Source organism: Antedon mediterranea, chromosome 1 (genome assembly GCF_964355755.1).
Source record: "Antedon mediterranea chromosome 1, ecAntMedi1.1, whole genome shotgun sequence".
In the NCBI taxonomy this organism is placed as follows: Eukaryota; Metazoa; Echinodermata; class Crinoidea; order Comatulida; family Antedonidae; genus Antedon; species Antedon mediterranea.
In genome coordinates this window covers 12,979,137-13,000,827 of record NC_092670.1, presented here as the reverse complement: position 1 = coordinate 13,000,827, position 21,691 = coordinate 12,979,137, and the positions used below count along the sequence as shown (strand labels likewise).

Sequence of the window (21,691 nt, the reverse complement as noted above, 5' to 3'; positions counted from 1 at the left end):
GTATTTGAAAGACATTGTGAAATTTTGGTAATCATTGACATTCAACTTTTTGAGATATTTGTTAAACAAAAAGTGTAAAGAAAGAAGAAGAAGAATAATAAAGATTTAATACAATAACAATAGGTGATCATTTTATTCTAAATGATCACCTATTAAGAATTGTAAACAATTTACTAAAGATTGCATAACGTATGGGATTAGTTTAAAACCAAAGAAAAGCATTTGTTATAAACGGAACGTTAATCCATCAGAGCCACTACCAGCTCGGTGATTATCGCACAACGTGCCATGTTACTACTAACTAATTAGTATTTCACTTTTTTTATTTATCGAAGCAAATAGTGATCTTGTCAAAATTATTTTTACTGTGGTAACTACATTTTACTGCTTTAACATGATTTGAGTTTGATTCGATAGTCGATATAATAGTGTGATGACCAATAATGCAGTAACTGCAGGAGAATAATGTTGACAATACAAAGACAAAATACTATATAAAAAGATGTCAAGAAGCGAATTGGTTTGGTGTATTTGTATATAGAAAGTTTAAATAGTAAAAACTATAGTAGTGCGAGTTGGCACAAATACGTATAATCTTTAACGATAGCTGAATGCAAGTTATTATGGTTTATATTATATATAGGCCTAAAGTTCGTGGAGCACAACGTCACTCCTGGAGATGATCGAAGTATATACAAACGTCGAGAAACTGAGTCGTGGATAGACCTATAGAAATATTAGGAACTTATGGGAAATAACGCTAATGGATACAATTTCTTTCAAACGTTATTTATTAGTTTCTAAAGTTTGTAAAAAAGAGTCTATAAAAAGAATATTACACTTGTCTGGGGAATTTAGGCTAGATCAGTCAGTACAAAACACACCGAGAGACATAACAAAAGAGCTGCTATACCTCTGGGCAAGAAACTTTTATACATATCACCAGTTATTGTTAAAGATAAGCTCTTCAACTTGTTAAAATGCATTGTGTAGGAACGTTTTCAACTGACTTCCGTGTATATAGAATAGATATCATTGTGTGAGATAAAGAAAAAAGTTAACCAAATACTAAACACATACGACAGTGGAAATAAAATACACTGTTGGCAAATATAGCGACAATCACTATTTTTTTTGGAAATGGTTTATGACGATCATTAAGGTAAAATTTTAGCTTCTAACTACTATAGAAATTAACAGTATTTTTATTATTATTATTATTATTATTATTTCTGTTTTAGAGCATTAGGCATATTGTTACGGTAAAACGTATACCGGAATGATGATTTTTTCTTACTTCCGGCAAATTATATAATTATACATAAAACTGTGGTGTCGCCATGTTTTTTTGACGCGGCAATAAATTATATCATACTTATATGATTCATATGTATAGTCTGCCACACGGTTCAAATCGTAAACTGGTTGTCTTATTAATTTTGTCTAAACCTTTGTCGATAAGTTTATTTTGTCACTCTAAGAACTCTGTTATATTTTCCTATATAGATCCCACTCGACACAGTTCAGAACCATCAGTTCTTTGTCTCATTATACTCCAAACAACTATTTATACCCAGGGTGTGTTTTGAAGGATTATCTTTTAATTATAAGTAATGAATCCGAAAATATGAACTATCGACGACCGATCGGGATCTCTTACGAACGCAGACAGTCAAATCACTTAACCTTCCAAATTGTAGCTATAACCTTATCTTTCTAAATAGAAAATTGTCATCACCTTGCAGCTGTATACAGTGATTACATATGGAGCAGGGAGAAGACATTATGGATGATATTCCTGAGGAAGCGAATAAGGCGACGACCGAGGAGTCCGAGGAGGCGGAGGTTCCTCATCAACCTAAGCCACTTCTGAGACGTCCTTCAGAGAGAAAAGTTTCAGATATTCGTATTGTAGATGCAAGAGTCATTGGAGACGAAGAGGGCAAAGTATTTCCAAACACCGAAGATGTTAATGTGAAAAGGGATTATATGATCAAGCGAATCAATCCGTCTTTAACCAAAAATGCTATGATGATGATGTCTTCTAACGTTGACTTTGTCGCTGGAAAAAACCGGCTGAGAAAAGTGACACCAAGAGATGAGAATGCAACAAAGCAAGTTATCACCACGAATGAAAACGTTAATACTATAAAGCAGATACAACTGAAGCCTGTAAACACAAATCTCTCTCACGAAATATCTCAAAATCCACAAAAAGATCAGGTCGAACACAGACAAAAAAAGACCCCTAAACAGGATCAAAATAAAAGCGTACTGCAACCTGATAAGAAAAGTAAGACACTATCTAAAGACAACACAACTGAAACACCTGACGGAACAAAGAATGATGAATTAGATAGGGTCACAGGAAACACAGAATGTAATAACTCTCTGTATGCAACGATTAGTGAAATTAAGAAGAAAAAGCGACCACCTGCCCCTATGCCTAAAAAACGAACAAAACCTGCTCCAGCTATAATCGTACCTGAATCTATCCTAGAAAGTAAAGAATTGATAACGCCGGAAGATGATTATGCATTCATGATTCCAAAGGTAATTGGTTTTTCTCCATTTGTACTTTTTTGTTTCATAGAGCTGAATAAAAATGTAGACCTTGAAATCTTGAGTGGCATCTGTTGCCCTATTTGTAATATTTTTTCCATCTTTCTATTTTTAGGTTCCGCTTCCACTGCCACCACGTGACGATCTTTCAAATTCAAATATTCCAACAAACATTGAAACCAATTTCAAAGGTCTTGCTTCACGCTACGAAGCATTTCTGTCTCATATTTACCACGATACATCCAATCCATTCGACAGCAATTTTAAGCAGGGACATTTCTCTGCTGGTATATTTAAGGAAGACGGGGGAATTTTGACAGTAAATGGAGCGCACTTGACGATACCAAATGGAGCGCTGCAGAAGCCTACGGTTTTGTTCATCTACCGTGTCAACAAAGACCCGGATGACACCAGACAAGTTGGGGGTGTGTGTATACAGTACCAGGTTAGTCCAGTTATTGTAGTTGGACCAGTGACTGAACTTCAACAATCTATTTTTCTAACAATTGATTTGTATATGGTTGATGGCAGTGAGTGGACGTATGAGCCAAAAGTCAGACGATCCAACGATACAAGTTGGGAGCCTTTAAAGTCGAAAAGTATTTCGATAAAACAGGAAACAAGATGGATTCACACATTACAGATATTAAATCACGTAATGGATTTCAAACTGAATGGAAGTCCTAAGCGTAAAAATATTTCGGATTCAGACGGGCCTTATGACGTTCCAATCAAACATTTCATGACAGTGAAAATGGGGGCAGTTATTGAGAACGTAAAGAGTGATGAACTGTCAATCACCGTTAAGAAAGCGGACACAGACGATTCTAAAAATGCTGATGTAAGTTGGAGTTTTCGATTTGCGATTTTCGACGACCGACGACCAAACTAAGTCAGGTCATCGCCTGCGTCGAGGACACGTCACGTCCCAATATCTCCGCATGCGCACAATTAATTAACATGAACTTTGGTCGTTGGTCGTTGCAAATAGAAAGCTACCTATTTCTTTTTTAGAAGAAACAAAATTAATGTATGATGATAATTTGTAGTGCCTGCGTCTGAGTACTAATTGATTAAGATTTGCTCTAATCTGACGTAATTGTACAGATACCAGATAATTACGTGCTCGTGTTCAGTTTCGCGTATGAAATGAAGAAAAATTCCATAAGTTGCTTACTAAATTTTAATTGAACAATGTTTACAGCACAACTTTAATACAAATGTTAAATTTTTAAACTTCAGGAATGTACCGAGAAAACTATCCTGCTAAATCAGCTTGGAGGAGAGTTTCTGATAATGAATGTGTTTGGCATAGAAGAGGTAAGCATTGCTCTAAGTAATTGTATGTCCAATAGCAATTGTAAAGGGCCTAAAACAAATAGCAGACGGAATAAAAACAGAAGGGCTAATACATAAATACATGAGCAGCCTAGGTGAGAAGATTAGGAGACAGAAATAATCAAGTTGGGTGCCATTCATTGTTAAAAAATAATAGGCCTAATAAAAAATTTACCAAATATTAAGTTCGACCTTTGACGATGTCCATCTTCCACTTTCGATGATAGTATTGGAATTTTTAAATGTTGTTTTTTTTAGAGAATTCATATTGGGAACATAATCTGTGGTCACCAAACGTTTACAAAGTTGTCTTTCAAAGTCCCTAGTACCGTGTACAGAAATGCTTCTATCAAGTGCCGGCAAGAACTTAAGGAAGACAGTTTTGAATTAAATATAACACTTAAAGATTCACACGCGGTAGGTTTTGTTGCATTATTTAGCCCGCATACAGTACTGTTACTGTTTCATTTATGTGTAAATATGCACACCATACAGCGGTGATGGAGTAACTCATTTCTTCATAACGAGAGAACAGAATACTTTAATAGTCTTAAAATAGGAACGGTCCAAGGTACCAAATTTCCTTTCGTTTATCCATGGACAAAGATACAGTATGTTCCGTTTGCCCAGTTTATCCTAGATTAATAGACACGACACTTTGAGTTTAAAAAAAAAACACTATTATAACCGCTTTGTATTTACAGCTTTCTGGTACGCTTCATTGGCAGAAAGACTTGCGTACATTCTCTGCTCTACTTTCCAAATATCGTTTCAATATGATAACAGAGTTTGGACAATGTGAGCATTGGGTTCAGTTCTGTAGGCTTGCTTTCGACTTCAGTGAAGCACAGGCAAACCATTTCAGAACATTACCATACTTCAAATCGTTTGCCATTAATCTTTACACGGCCATCAACGACACTTGTGGGAACACACTTGAATTGCTCACACCACTTCAGAAATTTCTAGAAGACGCGGACATCTTACAAGCATCAAGTGTAGTCAAAGAAGAAATTGAAGGTATTGTGAACTTTTTAGAAATTCTAAAAGAAGTGTCCCTGTTTCGTCGTCATCAATACATACAAACAAATATCGCTAACTAATGTGTTTATTGAGTGTTACTACAGTATTATGTTTCCTTTATATTCATTTAGAATCATTGTCACTTTGCGACAAGCGTTCTACGGCTGAATTCTCCCACAACGATTCGGGATCGGAAGATGAAGAGGTTTTTGACAATAAACATGACGAAATTGGTTAAAAATGAGGATATTTGTGAAAGATGACGACACGGATGAAAAATGACGACATTGCTTAAAGATGACAACATTGGTCAAAGACAACAATATTGAGTAAAGTTGGCAAAATTGGTTAAAGATGACGAAATTGGTCAAAGATAACGATATTGGTAAAGGTAACGATATTGGTCAAGAATAACGATATTGGTCAAGAATAACGATATTGATTAAAGATGAAGATGTTGGTCAAAGATTACGATATTGGTCAAAGATGGCAGCATAGAGTAAAGCTGACGAAAATGGTTAAAGATGATAAAATTGGTTAAGGATGACGACATTGGTTAGGGATGACGACATTTTTTAAAGATGACAATGTTTGTGAAAGATGATAACATATAATGAATACCATATACAATTTTGATTCATCAGGAGGAAATATATTATCTAACAGTAATTATTATTTTATTAACAACTAACATAACATTCTCATAATATTACTAACGACTAATAAACGTTTTGTTTCATCACTAACAAAAATAGTTTATTTCATTCGATATGCTCTTGTATAAAATTATAAATTATGGATGGATAACTTTATTATTATTTAAAAACAAATTATCTTTTCCATAGATTAAACAAAGAAAATGTAATAAAGAATTCTTGTAATAAAAGTAATTTCTTTGTTATATATTGTTGTACAGTGTTTGGTAATAATGATTGTGTTTAGGTTGATCACGACAATTATGACTCCAAAAAGAGAATGATGATGATGATGATGAATATAACCACGATGACGATTAATGCTGGTTTTCAGTGGAAATGTAAAGATGATTGGATTTAATTTTGGTTTTAAGTGGAAATGGCAAAGATTGTTGGATTTAATGTTGGTTTTAAGTGGAAATGGGAAAGATGGTTGAATTTAATCTTAGTTTTAAGTGGAAATTGAAAAGATTATTGGATTTAATGTTGGTTTTCAGCAGTGGAAAAGACAAAGTTTGTTTTTAAGGTCCAATATATTGATGATGAGGATGACTATATTACCATACTCACCATTCTTACATATTGAAATACATAGCTTATGGGAATTCCACTACACTTTTTAAAACGCTGGTTGCAGAGTATAATCTATAAAAAGATGATTACACGTTTGTTGGGTATTATCATAGTACAAAACAAGTTTAGTGAATCACAAAAGAGTTATTCTTCTAGGCTAAATGCTTTTATACGTTACTTCTAAAAGAGTTATTGTCATATTGAGCACTTGATAAAAGCATTGAGTATACGGTACGTTTTCACATGGTTTCCGTGTACATAACTCCTACTTCCTCATTTTGTGGATTATCGAAAAAAAGGTGTACACTGTAGGTCTAAGTGGAGAATAATACACTACTATGTCGTGTGACGTTTGACAACTTGGAATGATTTTGTTGACAAATACACTAAGGTAGGAGATATTTGCGGACAAGAAGCCTAGAATATTCGTAAAACTACTACTATTGGCCTATATACAACAGAATTTCATTAAAGTAACTGGGACCTAATTACGGTAGGAGTGTACATTAATGGTAGTATATAATTATGACGAACTGACTTCGATAGCCTCTATTACAAAAGTTGTGTTACGAAATAATGCCAATCTAGTTTTGAGTATAATAAAAAACTTTTTTTTCTATCTGTAGAAAACTTGAAAAATAGGTCAACTTTATGGTTTTTGAAAGGTCATCAAGGGTCAAAGTTCATCATGGCTGATAGCATGACAGAAACGGAGGTTATTCCGAGACGCAAACTAGATAGAAGACGAGGATCTGATATAACAATCCCTACTGTTATACATGGTCAGTTATTTACAAATACCGAAAATAACGATTCGGAAATAGATATTCAAAAAAAGATGATATTGACAACATCAGATATTCTCGACGCAAAAAAACGACTGAGACGGGTGAAACCAACAAAAGATGAAAATACCGATAGTCAGTTACGTAACTTTGAGAGTGGTGACGTCATTAATGGTTACACAGATATGGCACAAATTGTAGGAATAAACACAGAAAGAAATAAGCTAATAGACAGAGTTGGACAAAAACCCGAGAACATATATGAAAAAACATTATATCAAAATGTAACATCATCTGATAAAGAAAATAGTATGACGATTTCTACCAACTACCAAACTGAATGTGATACGCAGGATGAGTTAGATGCTGGAGACATAAATAATGGATACGTGGGTCTCTCTACAGTTACAAGAATAAAAAAATTCGGAAAGAAAGATCGATTGGAACAAAATGAAGACTTATTAAAAAAAGAAAATGATACATTACCTAAACACAGAACAAAAGGACTTAAAACAATACAAGATGAAGCGTTTGACGTAATTGAAAATAGCCAGACAAACAAGGGTGAGGCCAATCCATATGCTAAGATTGATGACGTGAAGAAGAACAGGCGGCCACCTGCCACACTACCCAAATTAAAGAAATCGATAACATGTCCGGTTATAACCGTACCACCAATTATTTCAAAAGACGATAATTATGAATGCATGACTCCAAAGGTGAGACTAATTATAAGTAGGCATATACTATAAGATAATCTTAAAAAGACATGACTTCAAGTAGAAAAAATAATTTACTTCATAGTCATAATTGGGCAAAATTCCTAGTCATCCTTTATACTATTATTATCCACTTCAACGATAGTACTATCGCTTTGGTAGTGTTTTCTGTCTGTCCATTCCACCACTAGTCTGTATTTTATCAAATAGAAACATATACAGTGTCTATGAATCTAATGGATGCTAATGTTAATCCCTTTGAATTCTTGTTTTCAGGTTCAGCGGAGCGACCTTTCCGAATCAAATATTCCGACACACATCGAAACAAATATCAGTGGTTTAGCCTTTCGATACGAAGGGTTTCTGTCTCATATTTACTATACATCTCATCCTTCCGACACCAACTTTAAGCAGGATAATTTCTCTGCTGGCCTGTTTACGGAAGACGGAGGAACGCTGACAGTAAATGGAGCGCACTTGACAATACCGAATGGAGCGTTGAAGCAGCCTACAGTTTTGTTTCTCTACCAGGTTGGCAATGACCCTGCGAACACCAGACAAGTTGGGGGTGTATGTATGCAGTACCAGGTTAGTCCAGTTATTGTAGTTGGACCAGTGACTGAACTCCAACAATCTATTTTTCTAACAATTGATTTGTATATGGTTGATGGCAGTGAGTGGACGTATGAGCCAAAAGTCAGACGATCAAACGATACAAGTTGGGAGCCTTTAAAGTCGAAAAGTATTTCGATAAAACAGGAAACAAGATGGATTCACACATTACAGAAATTGAATCACGTAACGGATTTCAAACTCATTGGAAGTCCTAAGCGTAAAAACATTACAGACTGTGAGGGTCTCTACGACATTCCAATTGACCATTTTATAACCGTGAAGATATCGGCAGTCATTGGTGACGTAAGTAGTGACGAACTGTCAATCAGTGTAAGGAAGATAGAAGACACAACAAATGAAAATGTAAGTCTAAAACAATAAAAAATGTTCAGTTTTATTGAATTTTATAAAATTTCTTGTTTATTACTTGTAATCTTTTTCTTTTTGTATTTTTATTTTGTAATTTTTTATTTTGTCCAAATAAATGAATGAATGAAACTTTATAAAGCATTACATTAGTGTTCTGATGATAAGCAATGTCTAATTATGCCTCACATAAGAGGTGGCACCGGTGAACACGGACTACTATTTCTTTCTGTACTGTAAATGTTGTTCAATGCATACATGAACAACTAATTGAAAATGGAAAATTACCGTGTCGTATAAAAATAGTTTATTGTAAGATCTTCATAATTTTCGTGCTAATTAAAATATTTACAATACTCAATTTAGGAATGGGCTGAAAAAACGATATTGTTAAACCAGCTAGGAGGGGAGTTTCTGATAATGAAGTTGTTTGGAAAAGAGGAGGTAATGCTTTGTGTTGCATAAAGTAATGCTCAGTTCACAAACTGGTGTTTTTAAAATCACGTGATAAAATGAACACACGGGATGTTTTCAAGTATTCTACTTCACCGTTCCATTTACAGATGTACGATGATGTTCACATTACACTGTAAATCGTTGCAAATGAACAGATTGGAAACAGCTGTCAATAATTTTACGCATGCCTAATTAATAAATTATATTTTGTAAATATTGTAAATTATATAATCCTATAACTGTTTCATTTATATTTTAGAAAATACATATTGGAAATATACTCTGTGGTCGACAAACGTTTACCATGTTTTCGTTCAAAGTCCCTAGTACCGTGTACAGAAATGCTTCTATTGAATGTCGCCAAGAACTTAAGCAAGGCAGTTTCAACTTAAATATAACACGAAAAGATGCATTAAAACACGTAGGTATTTAGCAAAGGTTGTATTAATATCTTCTTGTTAATATCCGTATATATGTGTCTAATGTTCAGTTAAAGTTTTACTTTAGTAGACAATAATGAACAGTTAGTAGATTTGTTGAACTGGTGGAAACACGTGTGCTTTATGGAATTTGTATACGTTTTGTGACATCAAGTTCAGAAAGGGCCACAATGGTACGATCTTCGCCATAAACCGAAGAAGCTACAATACAGACCTTTCCGTGAAATTATGACTCGGTGATAAATCCATCCAATCCAAACCCTATTGGAAATACAAAAAGTGGACTAGTGGGAAATAAAATTACCAGATTTTCGATGTGTGCTCTAGTGCTATTGTCGAATTCTTTACAGCGTTCTTCTTCTTATAGATTCATGGTAGAGCTTCTGTATGGGAAAAAGACTTGCGCACAATCCCTGCTCTCCTGTCCAGAAATCGTTTCAATATGATAACAGAGTTTGGACAACCTGGTCATTGGCTTCAGTTCTGTAGGCTTGCTTTCGACTTCAGTGACGCACAGTCAACCAATTTTAGAACATTACCATACTACCAGTCTTTTGCTATAAACCTTTACACGGCTGTTAACGACACTTGTGGGAACACACTTGACTTGCTCAAACCACTTCAGCAGTTTCTGGAAGACGCTGACATCTTGCAGGCAGCAAATTTAGTAAAGGAAGAAATTGAAGGTAGGCCTATCCTAAATTTGTTAGAGATTAAACAAAATTCAGATCCGGATATCGGAACATCAATATTTGGTAGTAGAAACAAAGATATTTGCTATTAAACAGAGAGTACAGACGCGTGGTTTCCACTTCAACGCAACGCAATCACGAGCAAGGAATTATTTGAACTGTTGCTTGTCATTGGTGAACTCTCTTGCGTTGTGCTTACGTCATTGCGCTTAGTCCTAGTGTTGAATGGAATTTTAATTGACCCAAGCTTACGTTACTACAGGTATCACTAAGAACCATTATTATTACATTAGAAAATATTTTTCTTAATATTATCATTTTGTACTAATTGAGTATTATGTTTCTTCAAGATTGTAACTGTTATATTAAGCCAGATTCCGGATCCGAAGATGACGGTGATCCTGACGATAAAGACGATGATATTAGTTCTATGCACGCATCATTGAGGAGGAAAGCATCAATGACAATACAATGTCATTAGGCCAGTCAAACATAACAATGTAATAGTATTATACTACTGTATAATGCTCCGTTTGACAATTCATGTACAATAGACTGTGAACGCACGGTGAATCGACTGATATTTCTTCACAAATGTACAGTATGTGACGTATCGGGTCATTGTTCATTTATATGTGCTATCATTGTATGTTACATTACTCAGTGTTCTCTCAATGTAATTTACTAATTATATAATGTTGCACGGCTGCAGTGAAAGTATTGTGTTTTCAGCAGCATTACAAACAATGTATACTAAGATGCTGGTACTAAATAGGCCTACAGTAGAATTTTTACAGTTGATTTTTGTTTACAGTAAAATATCTTATAACAAAGTCACATACGCATTGAGAAGAATAATATAGGCTACTATTATAAATTATGTAATGTCTGTTTCGTTAACGTTTACATATTAGTTTATTTTTACAGATCTAAAATTTACTAATACTGTTGTATGTTACTTTGGTCATGGGTGATTAGGGTTATTATGTAGAAGAGTACCTCAACAACAATGAAGCTTTAGGTTATATTGTATATAGTATCTAGATATAACCTTGATTATGAATACGCAACATCAATATTCGTTTGTAAAGTATTTCCGCTCCAGTCTTTTAACATCGTTTCTATAAACTCTACAGTAAACAAAATTAAGTATTTTGCGGAAATCAACTGTTTACGACCGATGTGACGGGTCCATGGCACCCACAACGCCCATCTCACACACACTTTTTACAGCAAAACTGAAATTATGAACTCATTTTTATACCTATTTTTTGACAGACTATTATATTTTAGCTCCTCCTTATGTGAAAATCATGAATCCGTCTGTGTGATTGGTCAAATACACTTGCGTTGATTCGTGGAAACAAGTATATAATATATAATCTTAGCTATGGGTACACTATAACACTTTGTGACAAAATATGTGAAGTGCCCATATTATAGACATGATGATGTCATATTATCACTGCCATATTTAAGCACACTTTTTTTTAAAACTATAGTTTGATTGTGTTCTCTTACAACACTGTATAATTGTCCACTTACAATATAATATAATAATTAGTTAGATTATTTCAGATTCAGATTTTCTTTCGTGATATGTACATTTAAAACATATATAATTTGTTTCCAAGACAAAAAATTAAAAAAGTTATTTAAAAATTCAAAATTTATCAAATATGATTGAAATTTTAAGTTTAAAATACGAAATTTTAAAAGATTACCTTCTAAAACTTTGGTTTGCTATTTGTTTTGCAGTTAGAAGAAAATAATGTATTTTTGTTAATAAATTACTTCATTCCGCGGCATATAGGGCTATGAATAACTATACATTGTGTATCTATGTCTATATCAAATATATAATACTCAAACTTAAAAACAATTGTAATCGATTTATTGTGAATAATGTTAGTTATTATATTTATACATTAAATCGTCTCTATGTGCTTTAAAAAACTTAATAGATCAAGAGATGGAGGGAACGAGAATGCATAGTTTGAACCTGGGAATAGTGAAAGTATATTATATGTAATTTTACTCTTCCCTGGTTTGAACTATGTAAATCTATGATAATTATCGGAATGCAATTGTGGCTGCAGGTTTACTTTAAAACTTTAACATCGGAGTACGTATGGATCGAGAGGGCGGGCTGTTGTTTTGAAGGTTACCTTGGTTTTGTTGTCTTTATGAATCAACCAAGCGTGAAGAGTAAACTTAAAAATAGGTTTCATCACTCTGTTCTGGTTCTACGATGCCTTACAAAGTGCCTTTTTGAAATCCAAATAAATTGTATTGTAACTCCATTTTTATTACTACATTAAAGTTTGCTAATTCTAAACTACATTTAACCAACTTGGCGTTTTCAAGACTTAGTCTTAGTTAGACTTAGTTAAGCTTATAATAGTCGCCGTGTGGATACCTGCTGACAATACTTCACTCACGACACGAGTAGCCTGGCTGGACCCATCATTGCCTTGGCTCAACTTGAAATTTGGGTTTATAACTACTAGATCTAGTCCTAGCTATTGCTTTTATTCGTGATTTTATTATGTTACTTCAATAATTTAGTATTTATAGGCCTAATTAGCTGTCTTTACAATTTGTGAGAAACACATTTTGTTCTTACATTTAGTTTTATAGAAATTAAAATTTATGATATTTAAATTAATTGTTAATAATTCAAATGTTATTTTCTTAGGATTTTAAAATTTACAAAAAGCAAAATGGTTGCTGGATTTGTTGTCCATGAGACTATCACTGTGGTAACACAGAATGGAAATTGTGAAATCCAATTGTGTTTTGGGGACATCACTAAACTTCACTATCAAGATAAGGTTGATGTGATACTGATATCAGCGTTTAGAGGTACATAAATTATTCCGAAAATCACTATAAATGCAGTAGAGGATAAGAAACATCTGCACGTGTTCACAAAACATCAACAACCATCCATCACTATATAATGATCCATGGGCCAGGCAGACACCCATCCCAATCGTACACGGGACCAATGTCTTTATGTCCCATCCAAAAGATGGTCTTTGCCATCTGAAACCAACAAACCACAAATTAAAAAGGCTGAATATTAATTGTATTATACAAATAATCTTATTCCAAAAAAAATAAAGACCAACTTTTAAATGTTTGATTGATGAAAATAATCTTTTCCAATATAGGCGACTATTCTGCGACACCAACATCGGTCATCGGAGCATTGCAGCGGAACCTGGGTTTAAATGTTAGAGAACTGGCGCGAAATAAAGCAGAAGATCTTCGTAACCTGTACTCATGCTGGTGGTCTCATGAGCTGCCTGCTACTTTGCCTTATAAGCGACTTCTGTGCTTTGAGACAGAAATAAGGCAAGTTCCTTTTCAGCCAAATCAAATGGGATTGGAGGGCCTTATTGTTGAAACTTTAAGATATAAAGCACTAGGCTTGGTTCTCAAATTTCAATTGTTAGGAGGTTGGCCTTAAAATTGTTTAAATCCTGAATCTACCACTGTTTTTAAAACAAGGTAAAGGTAAAGGTAATTATCTTAGTCCTCAAGCTTAACTGGAAAATTAGGAGATTCGGATTAGGCCCTCTACGGACCCACGGCAGCCAGCAGTGCAGCGCCTACCAGATCAGCACACCGGGAGACGATCCCCTACTCTTTTCGAATAGTGTACCAAGTTCTTTAACATGCACTGTTAAGTACACGGGACCAACGGCTTTACATCCCATCCGAAGGACGAGGCAATGACAGTAAAGCATCTTGCCTAAAGATACAATTAGTATGGTACAGATAACCTCGAACCCATGCCTATCACATGCTAGTCCGATATTACCATTACTCTCCAGTATATACAGCACCCGCCGCGATTTCTAGACGGTCTCCCATCCAGAACGCAACCGGGCCCAACTTTGGTGATCTGATGAGAACCGGTGTTTCAACGCAGTATAGCCATATATACCACCAATGGTGTGCAGGTTTGTAAGCCACATCAAAGCAATATTAGTTTTTGTGGTTGGAAAGGTACCAATTTTAAGCTGAGACTCTTCTTTATACTATGAATACAACACTAATTTGTTATTGTTTAGGCTTGGAGGATCACAACCTCAGAAGCTTGTTGGAGACGTGTTTCGTTGTTTGGTTCCCGTTCTAAACAACCAAGATGGCACAGTTATTACACCTATGCTGACCACGGGTGACCAAGTAAGGAAACATAAATAATATTACATAAAATTTCTTTTTGAACAACCAAAAAAAAATGACGTCATCATCATGGGATTAACAACGCTAGACGATGAAACGCCAGTTTAGAATGAAACCTGATAGGTTTCGAAACGTACTGTAAGTTCGCTTATACTATTTTTGGTTGTTCAAAAAGAAATTTTATGTAATACCTATTCCACAACCAGATGAAATTCTTCCAATAAATAATATTGACTAAATGCTTGGAATTAAAAACACAAGTCGTCTCAAGTCATCTTTCAGCCATTAGCTATGTTATGTGTTTTTCTCATTTTTATCAATTTCTCTTTCTTCAGGGACATGATAAAGTAATAATGTTAAAAGGAATGGTGAACGCGGCTGTAAACTGGATGAAAGCTGGACTCCCACTACGCAAGCTAAAGATCGTGCTCTATGTCAGATTTGAAGAAGGTAGCCCTCCACCAATGGGAGGGTTTAAAGATATATGTGCAAAGTTCAATGAACTGAAGAACAAATATGACATGAAGAGTGTTGTACCAAAGGTTAATATATATTGTTTATAGAAAGCTTGAACTTTAACTTTAAACATCATTCTCCAAATTATTTCTTTTAATTTATAACTTCTTTTAGAATGTGAAGATTGAGTACGATGTTTACCTATCAGTTAGCAAGCAGGATGAAAATACTGCAAGCTCCATTCGCACACACCTGCAAGCTTGTAAGCCTGACATTCGCATCTTTGGCAGTCAGCAAGAACTGAACAGCAATGAAGTGTGGCAGGAAGACATGTATGAAGTCATGATTAGGTGTGCTAGGGTAATAACAGGTAGGCCTAACTTCAATTTATTGTAGGACATATTAGGATTTGAGTGTGCAAAGTACAATATTTTATAGAATAGAATCACTATATTGTGGTCAGGAGACAGATAATAATAACATTTACCAGAGACCAAACACCTTTCATCTTATCCCTAAACAAATCATATTTGTCAATGTATTTTTTTTTTTTCTACACACAAATAAAATTAGCTGTAATTCATAAAAATAGCTGTAATTTATTAAATTATGTAAACTTACACAAAACAGTATAGTAAATAAAGTTGTGTGAATGAAATATGCTTGGAAATTCATTTAAGGATAATATTATGGCCATCATAGAGCCTGTGTACGTTGATGGTATTTTTAACCTAAATCATACATTTTTTATTTCAGTTCTCAGTCCTAGTTATTTAAACTCAACATCATGTGTTGAGCAATACAACATAGCATTATGTTGCAACAGGAAGTCTCAGAGAGAACTACTGGCTCCATTTTATATCGAGCAGATTGAGAATATGCCGACTTACATGGGGCTGGTACAGTATATAGATTGCCTGTAAGTGTACACAATAGAGGATCTTTCGCACCTGCTCTGGCATGGTGCTGGACCGGCAAATCGAACGTTAATGTTTTGTTTTCATTTAAAAATTTGATATTCTGACGCTCCACGCGGCTATGCACCAATCAATATGCGCATAGCCGCGTGGAGCGTCATGAAATCAAATTTTCCGGCGCCGGATCCAAACCATGTCGGAACAGGTGTGAAAGACCCTTAGTAACAGTAAGTTACGTGACTGGTGCTACAGAAAATGATGCAAAGACCTTAGTGGAAACTAATCTATAAAAAAAATGCATGTCTGCCCATATACAATAAAGCCTAAATATAAGTTTATGAGAAAAAAATCAAGTATAGGAAACTTGCCAACTTCTATGGGCGTGCAAGAATAATATTTTTTTTTTTAAACAGAGTTTTGCATGGAAAGAAAAGGAGATTAGATTTTTTACTTTTAGCCAATGGCAGAAACCTACTATTTTGGCCATTTTCCATGTTCTCCAATATATATTTCAAAGGTAGTGTTTAATTTAAAAATATTTATCTTTATCAATTTTAGTAACATAAATTTAGACATTGCATGTGAACAGCTGGTATTGACACTAAACGTTAAAATACATGCTGAAATACAAGAACATCCAACACTGGAATATGACGTCTTTATATCATACTGTCATCGTAATACCAAACAAGCCTCGCAGCTCAGAGAAAGTATTACCCTTCTTGATCCAAGTTTAAAGGTGTTCTTTGACACACAAGAGCTTAAGACAGGTAATTTCAACTTTTTCCAAACCCCAAGTTTAATAAACATAGTAAACAAAATGTGTAAGCATTTCAAATTTGTTTAATTTCTAGGCACTTCGTGGCAACAAACGTTATATCATGCTATTGATGGGAGCAAAGTTCTAGTTGCCTTGGTAACAAAAGAATATTTGAAGTCACCAGTTTGCAGAGAAGAGTTCAATTTGGCACTCGATAAGCATTCTCAAAAGGTAGTTTAAAAATATTCATATACATAACAGTAGACCTGCAAAAATCTGTTGGTGTTCACCACATTTTAATATGAGATATAAGAGATATTTCTTTGCATTCCAGCCACACCATTAGGTTGACTTGTTCAACAACCGTAAAAATACTGTGAGACATCATTTGGTGACTGACGAATAATTAATTTATTTTATTATGTAACTACTGGATTTTTCACACACAGAATAGAGAACTAACACTGGTTCCAATTTTTCTGGATGAAAACGTCAAAGACATTCCATTGGAGTTTAAACTAATTAAGTTGGTGAATGCATCTGGTAAAGCGTTTTTACCTGCAATCCAATCTACTGCAAAGGCAATTGTCTCATACCTACAAAATCATTCCACTGAAAGCTTGAAGGAACTTTTCACAGAGGTAATTATCGAAAACAACACATTCTTTTGGATATCTTAAATGGCATACTGAACCCTTTTAAAAGTTATATAAAAGCAAATCTTTTCTTTCAGTCTGTAGACAGCATGACAATGGATGGCGTACAAGAACATTTACGAGAATCTCAGTTGTCTGTCAAGTACCCAGACAACACCAGAATATCCTACAAGAGCTTTCCACCAGATCTTGATAGCTTCTTTCTTAAGAATTACACCCATCCTGAAGCTTCCGACGAAGAGAAAACCTGTGACATTGTCTTAAGCTTTGCAAAGAATGATAACAAATATGCTGTATCTTTCACCAGACTTCTGAAATTCCTTGCACCATCTTTGTCAGTGGTTGGTGAAGTAAAATCTGCACAAGAGATGAGAGGTCTTCTAGACAGTGCAACTAAAATTGTGACGTTTGTCTCGCCGACCTATACTGAGTCACACGACTGCGCTGAAGATTTTAACATTGCGTTATGTCGCCATCGTACACAAAAAAGCCCTGTGATATTTCCAATACAGGTTCATGAGCTGCCTATGAAGCCAACATACTTTCATGCCGTGTACTACAACGTTGCTACAACAGACAAAGTTTGGTATACTCTAACAAACAAGTAAGTAATGTCATTTACCTACTACCACAAAAATAAAGACTATACATGTATACAATATAAGTCTCAAATGTTAATCATCTTTTAGGAATTGTTTAGAAACCCATCTTCTTTACCACATAAAATTGTAACACAATTTTTTAAATTTCATTTTCTTTTTTTTCAGAAATAGGGTCACCATACATGAGTCCATTGTAGAAATGAACCTCAGTGTGTCAAATTCTGAAATATTAGCTTTACTATTTGCTGCCAGGAAACTTGTTGACAGCTTCCGCAACGAAAGGTACGTTAACTTATTGTCTAGTACAGATATTGTTACAGACTTGTTTATTTCACAAAGGTACAAATACACCCTGATAAGCTGATTCTTAGATTTCATCCAAACTACATCTACTACATTTTATTTATGTGTTATAAGTTTGTGTGCTAAGACAGGTTTAAAATCCCAGAAGATAAAGATAATTTTTCCTTTAATGTTACTCTAATCAATTATGGGTGTTTTTGTTTGTAGTAATAGTACTTGCACCTCACCACCAAGACCTGTCTTGTCCAACATCGGTAGGCTCATCATTGACACAAAAGAACTGAATAAAGCAACTGATCTTGGTGTTAAAAATCTAACACAGGTAGGCCTTGAATTTGCTTACTAAGAAACCCACTTGGAAGGTTGTAGACTTTCACTCGAAGTCTCCACATATGGCATAATTTTTCCAGTGTAATGCTATGATACAGCTCTCACATGTGATACATATGTAACACTGTACTTCAGAAAAATTAAAGGGTTGGAAATATAAATAGTATTATTTTCAGTTAATTGTTTTGGAAGAAAGTTACATTTTTAACTAGTATACTTTCTTTCAATCAGATGCTGATACAAGTTGAGATATCTGAGGAAGACTTAAAACCAGAAGAAATTTTGAATGAAGAAAACGATAAAAAGGACATAAAGAAGGATGAAAGTATGATTACCGAGTTAAAGGAACCGGAAGATGAAGAAAAATTGGATCTGAATGAGAATGGGAATATGAAAACTGAAGTCAATGCAAGTCTTCCTGAAGAAACTTTGGGAAAGAATACAGAAGTGCAAGGAGGAGAAAGCAATGAAGAAGCTTCACCAAAGAAATTAGAAAACGATGTGAAAACACCTGATGATGATGTGAAAACACCTGATGACGATGTGAAAAAACCTGACAACGACATGAAAACACCTGATGTACACAACACAAATAGTACACCTCCTGGTGACAAAAAAACGAAAATGTGCCTCTTCTTATAATGAGCAATTTTGCGGTAATACTGTCGAATCCCCCAGGCTCTTGGGTTCAATTCTATGTCATGATTTTTTTTTTTATTCAGTATATTACACAGAGGCGCCTTACAAGGTGGAACCACCTTAGCTTCAAGGCGTCTTAGATTAACAAATATAACATTTTAAAACAAAAAATCAACTGAAACATCAATCAAATCTTCCAGAATTAACAAGAAATTGTTGTACATAATAAAACAATAAAGCATTTTCACAATTCGATAGAAGATCGAAACCAAAAATAAAAATTTCACTTAAACATTCAAAATTATACTTTAAAGAAAAATCCTTGGCTAAGATACCCTCAATAATAATAATGTGTCATGATTACAACAGTACAATCTTTGTAATGTGCATTAATGTGTGTGGAAACATTTTTGTTATCTGCACACTAGATAAGTAATCGAAATATGTGTACAGTAATATATATCATACCTTTAGGTGATCATATTTAAATTTGATATTTTACTTTGACAGTAACAGTCTTTGGGTATTAAACATGAACTAGATCGTAGTTTAAATTGAAAAGATAGTATCAAAATGTAATAATTAGTAAATAGCCAGAGAGGAATGATAAGCGTTTATAGTGGAAACAAATTTAGTGACGTTGCTGCGGGTTATTTATTTTTTTCTACTCTATCAAATAGCGGATTTTTTAATATATACCTCAACTAATTTTATTTTATCTATCTATACATCAACAAATTTTATCTATTTGTTGCAAACCTCTGATATTTATTGTAAATATTTTTAATATGATATAGATTTTATATAAAATGTAAAAACTTTTATTTTTTAGACGTTTTAACTTTACTGTAGGCCTACTTAGTACTTGAATTGTTATATACAGTATAATTATTATTTTATTTTTACTATCAATCATTCTGTGTTTCCTGCCAATGCTGCACAATTGTTTTTATAATAATGACAATATTGATACCTAAGAAGTCTACCTCTAATTAAAGACCTTTTGGGACCAGGTTAGTCATGTAACGTACATTGTGAATTGTTTTCCTATTAATAAATGCACTATAGAACCTTAAAAATAGAAAGTAATTGTAGATGTCTGTCTCCAATTAAAGACAACTCATGGAATATGAGCGTGTTGATCTTCTGACAGCCAACCATGAATATTTATTAACATAAATAAAACTACTAAATATAGAACATAATCCCCAAAATGGGATTCGGCATAATCCCCCAAATGGGATTCGGCATAATCCCCAAAATGGAATTCGGCATAATCCCCAAAATGGGATTCGGCATAATCCCCAAAATGGAATTCGGCATAATCCCCAAAATGGAATTCGGCATAATCCCCAAAATGGGATTCGGCATAATCCCCAAAATGGGATTCGGCATAATCCCCAAAATGGGATTCGGCATAATCCCCAAAATGGAATTCGGCATAATCCCCAAAATGGGATTCGGCATAATCCCCAAAATGGGATTCGGCATAATCCCCAAAATGGGATTCGGCATAATCACCATGACATCCATGAAACCAGGAATTCAGGATCACCATGGATGGCATCCAGGATAACCTCCAGGATAACCATGGAATTCAGGATCACCATGGCACCCCGATAACCATGCCATTTAGAATCACCATGGCATCCCAATAACCATGGAATTTAGGATCACCATGGCATTCAGGATCACTATGGCATCCCGATAACCATGGAATTCAGGACCATGGCATCCAGGATAACCATGGCATCTAGGATAACCATGGAATTCAGGATCACCATGGCATCCAGGATCACGATAGAATTCAGGATCACCATGGCATGAGGATAACCATGGCATCTAGGATAACCATGGAATTCAGGATCACCATGGCATCCAGGATAACCATAGTATTCAGGATCACCATGGCATCCAGGATAACCATAGTATTCAGGATCACCATGGCATCCAGGATCACGATAGAATTCAGGATCACCATGGCATCCAGGATAACCATGGCATCTAGGATCACCATGGCATCCAGGATAACCATGGAATTCAGGATCACCATGGCATCCAGGATCACCATGGCATCCAGGATCACGATAGAATCTTTTTTCAATCATAATATTGGAAATAATACTCAACAATAGAATGCACGATCATAGGATAACCATGGAAGACACGTAGGCCTATAGAAACAGATAACCATGGAATCCAGGATATTGATCATGTATTAAACGATAACCATGGAAACAGGATAACAATAATCAAGGATAACCATGAAAAAAGGATTTAATGCAGTATAACCGTAGAATGGAATACATGTATAAAACCATCGATTCCAGGATAACCATGGAATTCGGGATAACCATGGAATTTAATTCAGAATAGCCATGCGATCACAAGTAAGCAATATTCATTTTGCTATGGCTGTGTTTCCGCAGCCAAAATAAAATTATCGGTTAATTTTTGGCTGCTAAAACACGGCCTTTTAGTGTTCTCGTCATGCAAAGCAAGTATAATATTAATAGGCCTACAGTATACGTAATACGCGCCATCAATTTTTTTTAATGAATTATTAG

The 21,691-nt window shown here is 34.6% G+C and overlaps 4 protein-coding genes across 7 annotated transcripts in view; 3 read left to right on the top strand and 1 right to left on the bottom strand.

The window, feature by feature from the left end:
- Positions 1-21,691, bottom strand: part of LOC140057167 (uncharacterized) — an 82,758-nt gene that overhangs the window by 14,448 nt on the left and 46,619 nt on the right. The gene's annotated exons all lie outside the window — the stretch shown is intronic.
- Positions 694-5,721, top strand: LOC140046725 (uncharacterized). Of its 2 annotated transcripts, none has more exons than XM_072091437.1 (7): positions 694-1,162; positions 1,746-2,553; positions 2,678-3,403; positions 3,805-3,882; positions 4,159-4,317; positions 4,605-4,920; positions 5,055-5,721. In XM_072091437.1, the coding sequence occupies exons 2-7, from the start codon at positions 1,765-1,767 to the stop codon at positions 5,159-5,161; spliced, it is 2,175 nt and encodes a 724-aa protein (XP_071947538.1). In that variant the 5' UTR covers positions 694-1,162; positions 1,746-1,764; the 3' UTR covers positions 5,162-5,721. The 2 variants fall into 2 exon arrangements, with proteins under 2 accessions (XP_071947538.1, XP_071947531.1); XM_072091430.1 differs by having other exon boundaries at positions 1,725-2,553.
- Positions 6,448-10,747, top strand: LOC140057086 (uncharacterized). Of its 3 annotated transcripts, none has more exons than XM_072102643.1 (7): positions 6,448-6,582; positions 6,818-7,695; positions 7,978-8,673; positions 9,043-9,120; positions 9,392-9,553; positions 9,940-10,258; positions 10,615-10,747. In XM_072102643.1, exons 2-7 carry the CDS (start codon positions 6,880-6,882, stop codon positions 10,743-10,745), a joined length of 2,202 nt encoding a protein of 733 aa, XP_071958744.1. In that variant the 5' UTR covers positions 6,448-6,582; positions 6,818-6,879; the 3' UTR covers positions 10,746-10,747. The 3 variants fall into 3 exon arrangements, with proteins under 3 accessions (XP_071958744.1, XP_071958728.1, XP_071958736.1); XM_072102627.1 differs by having other exon boundaries at positions 7,972-8,673; XM_072102635.1 differs by having other exon boundaries at positions 6,454-6,684; positions 7,972-8,673.
- On the top strand, positions 12,472-20,227 carry LOC140057131 (uncharacterized). Its single transcript, XM_072102681.1, has 14 exons — positions 12,472-12,553; positions 12,963-13,129; positions 13,441-13,624; positions 14,347-14,461; positions 14,797-15,003; positions 15,092-15,287; positions 15,674-15,836; positions 16,393-16,604; positions 16,689-16,825; positions 17,044-17,235; positions 17,328-17,854; positions 18,018-18,134; positions 18,363-18,477; positions 18,717-20,227. Exons 2-14 carry the CDS (start codon positions 12,988-12,990, stop codon positions 19,125-19,127), a joined length of 2,718 nt encoding a protein of 905 aa, XP_071958782.1. The 5' UTR covers positions 12,472-12,553; positions 12,963-12,987; the 3' UTR covers positions 19,128-20,227.

What these genes read in the sequence shown, in the direction of transcription:
- LOC140046725 (XM_072091437.1), top strand. Translation starts at nt 1,765, where the DNA reads ATGGAGCAGGGAGAAGACATTATGGATGATATTCCTGAGGAAGCGAAT. An exon ending in ATGTGTTTGGCATAGAAGAG is followed by an intron (nt 3,883 to 4,158) that starts GTAAGCATTGCT and finishes TGTTTTTTTTAG; the next exon opens with AGAATTCATATTGGGAACAT. An exon ending in AGTCAAAGAAGAAATTGAAG is followed by an intron (nt 4,921 to 5,054) that starts GTATTGTGAACT and finishes ATATTCATTTAG; the next exon opens with AATCATTGTCACTTTGCGAC.
- LOC140057131 (XM_072102681.1), top strand. Translation starts at nt 12,988, where the DNA reads ATGGTTGCTGGATTTGTTGTCCATGAGACTATCACTGTGGTAACACAG. An exon ending in CACACAAGAGCTTAAGACAG is followed by an intron (nt 16,605 to 16,688) that starts GTAATTTCAACT and finishes TTTAATTTCTAG; the next exon opens with GCACTTCGTGGCAACAAACG. An exon ending in TCGATAAGCATTCTCAAAAG is followed by an intron (nt 16,826 to 17,043) that starts GTAGTTTAAAAA and finishes TTTCACACACAG; the next exon opens with AATAGAGAACTAACACTGGT.
- LOC140057086 (XM_072102627.1), top strand. Translation starts at nt 6,880, where the DNA reads ATGGCTGATAGCATGACAGAAACGGAGGTTATTCCGAGACGCAAACTA. An exon ending in AAGACACAACAAATGAAAAT is followed by an intron (nt 8,674 to 9,042) that starts GTAAGTCTAAAA and finishes TACTCAATTTAG; the next exon opens with GAATGGGCTGAAAAAACGAT. An exon ending in GAAAAGATGCATTAAAACAC is followed by an intron (nt 9,554 to 9,939) that starts GTAGGTATTTAG and finishes TTCTTCTTATAG; the next exon opens with ATTCATGGTAGAGCTTCTGT.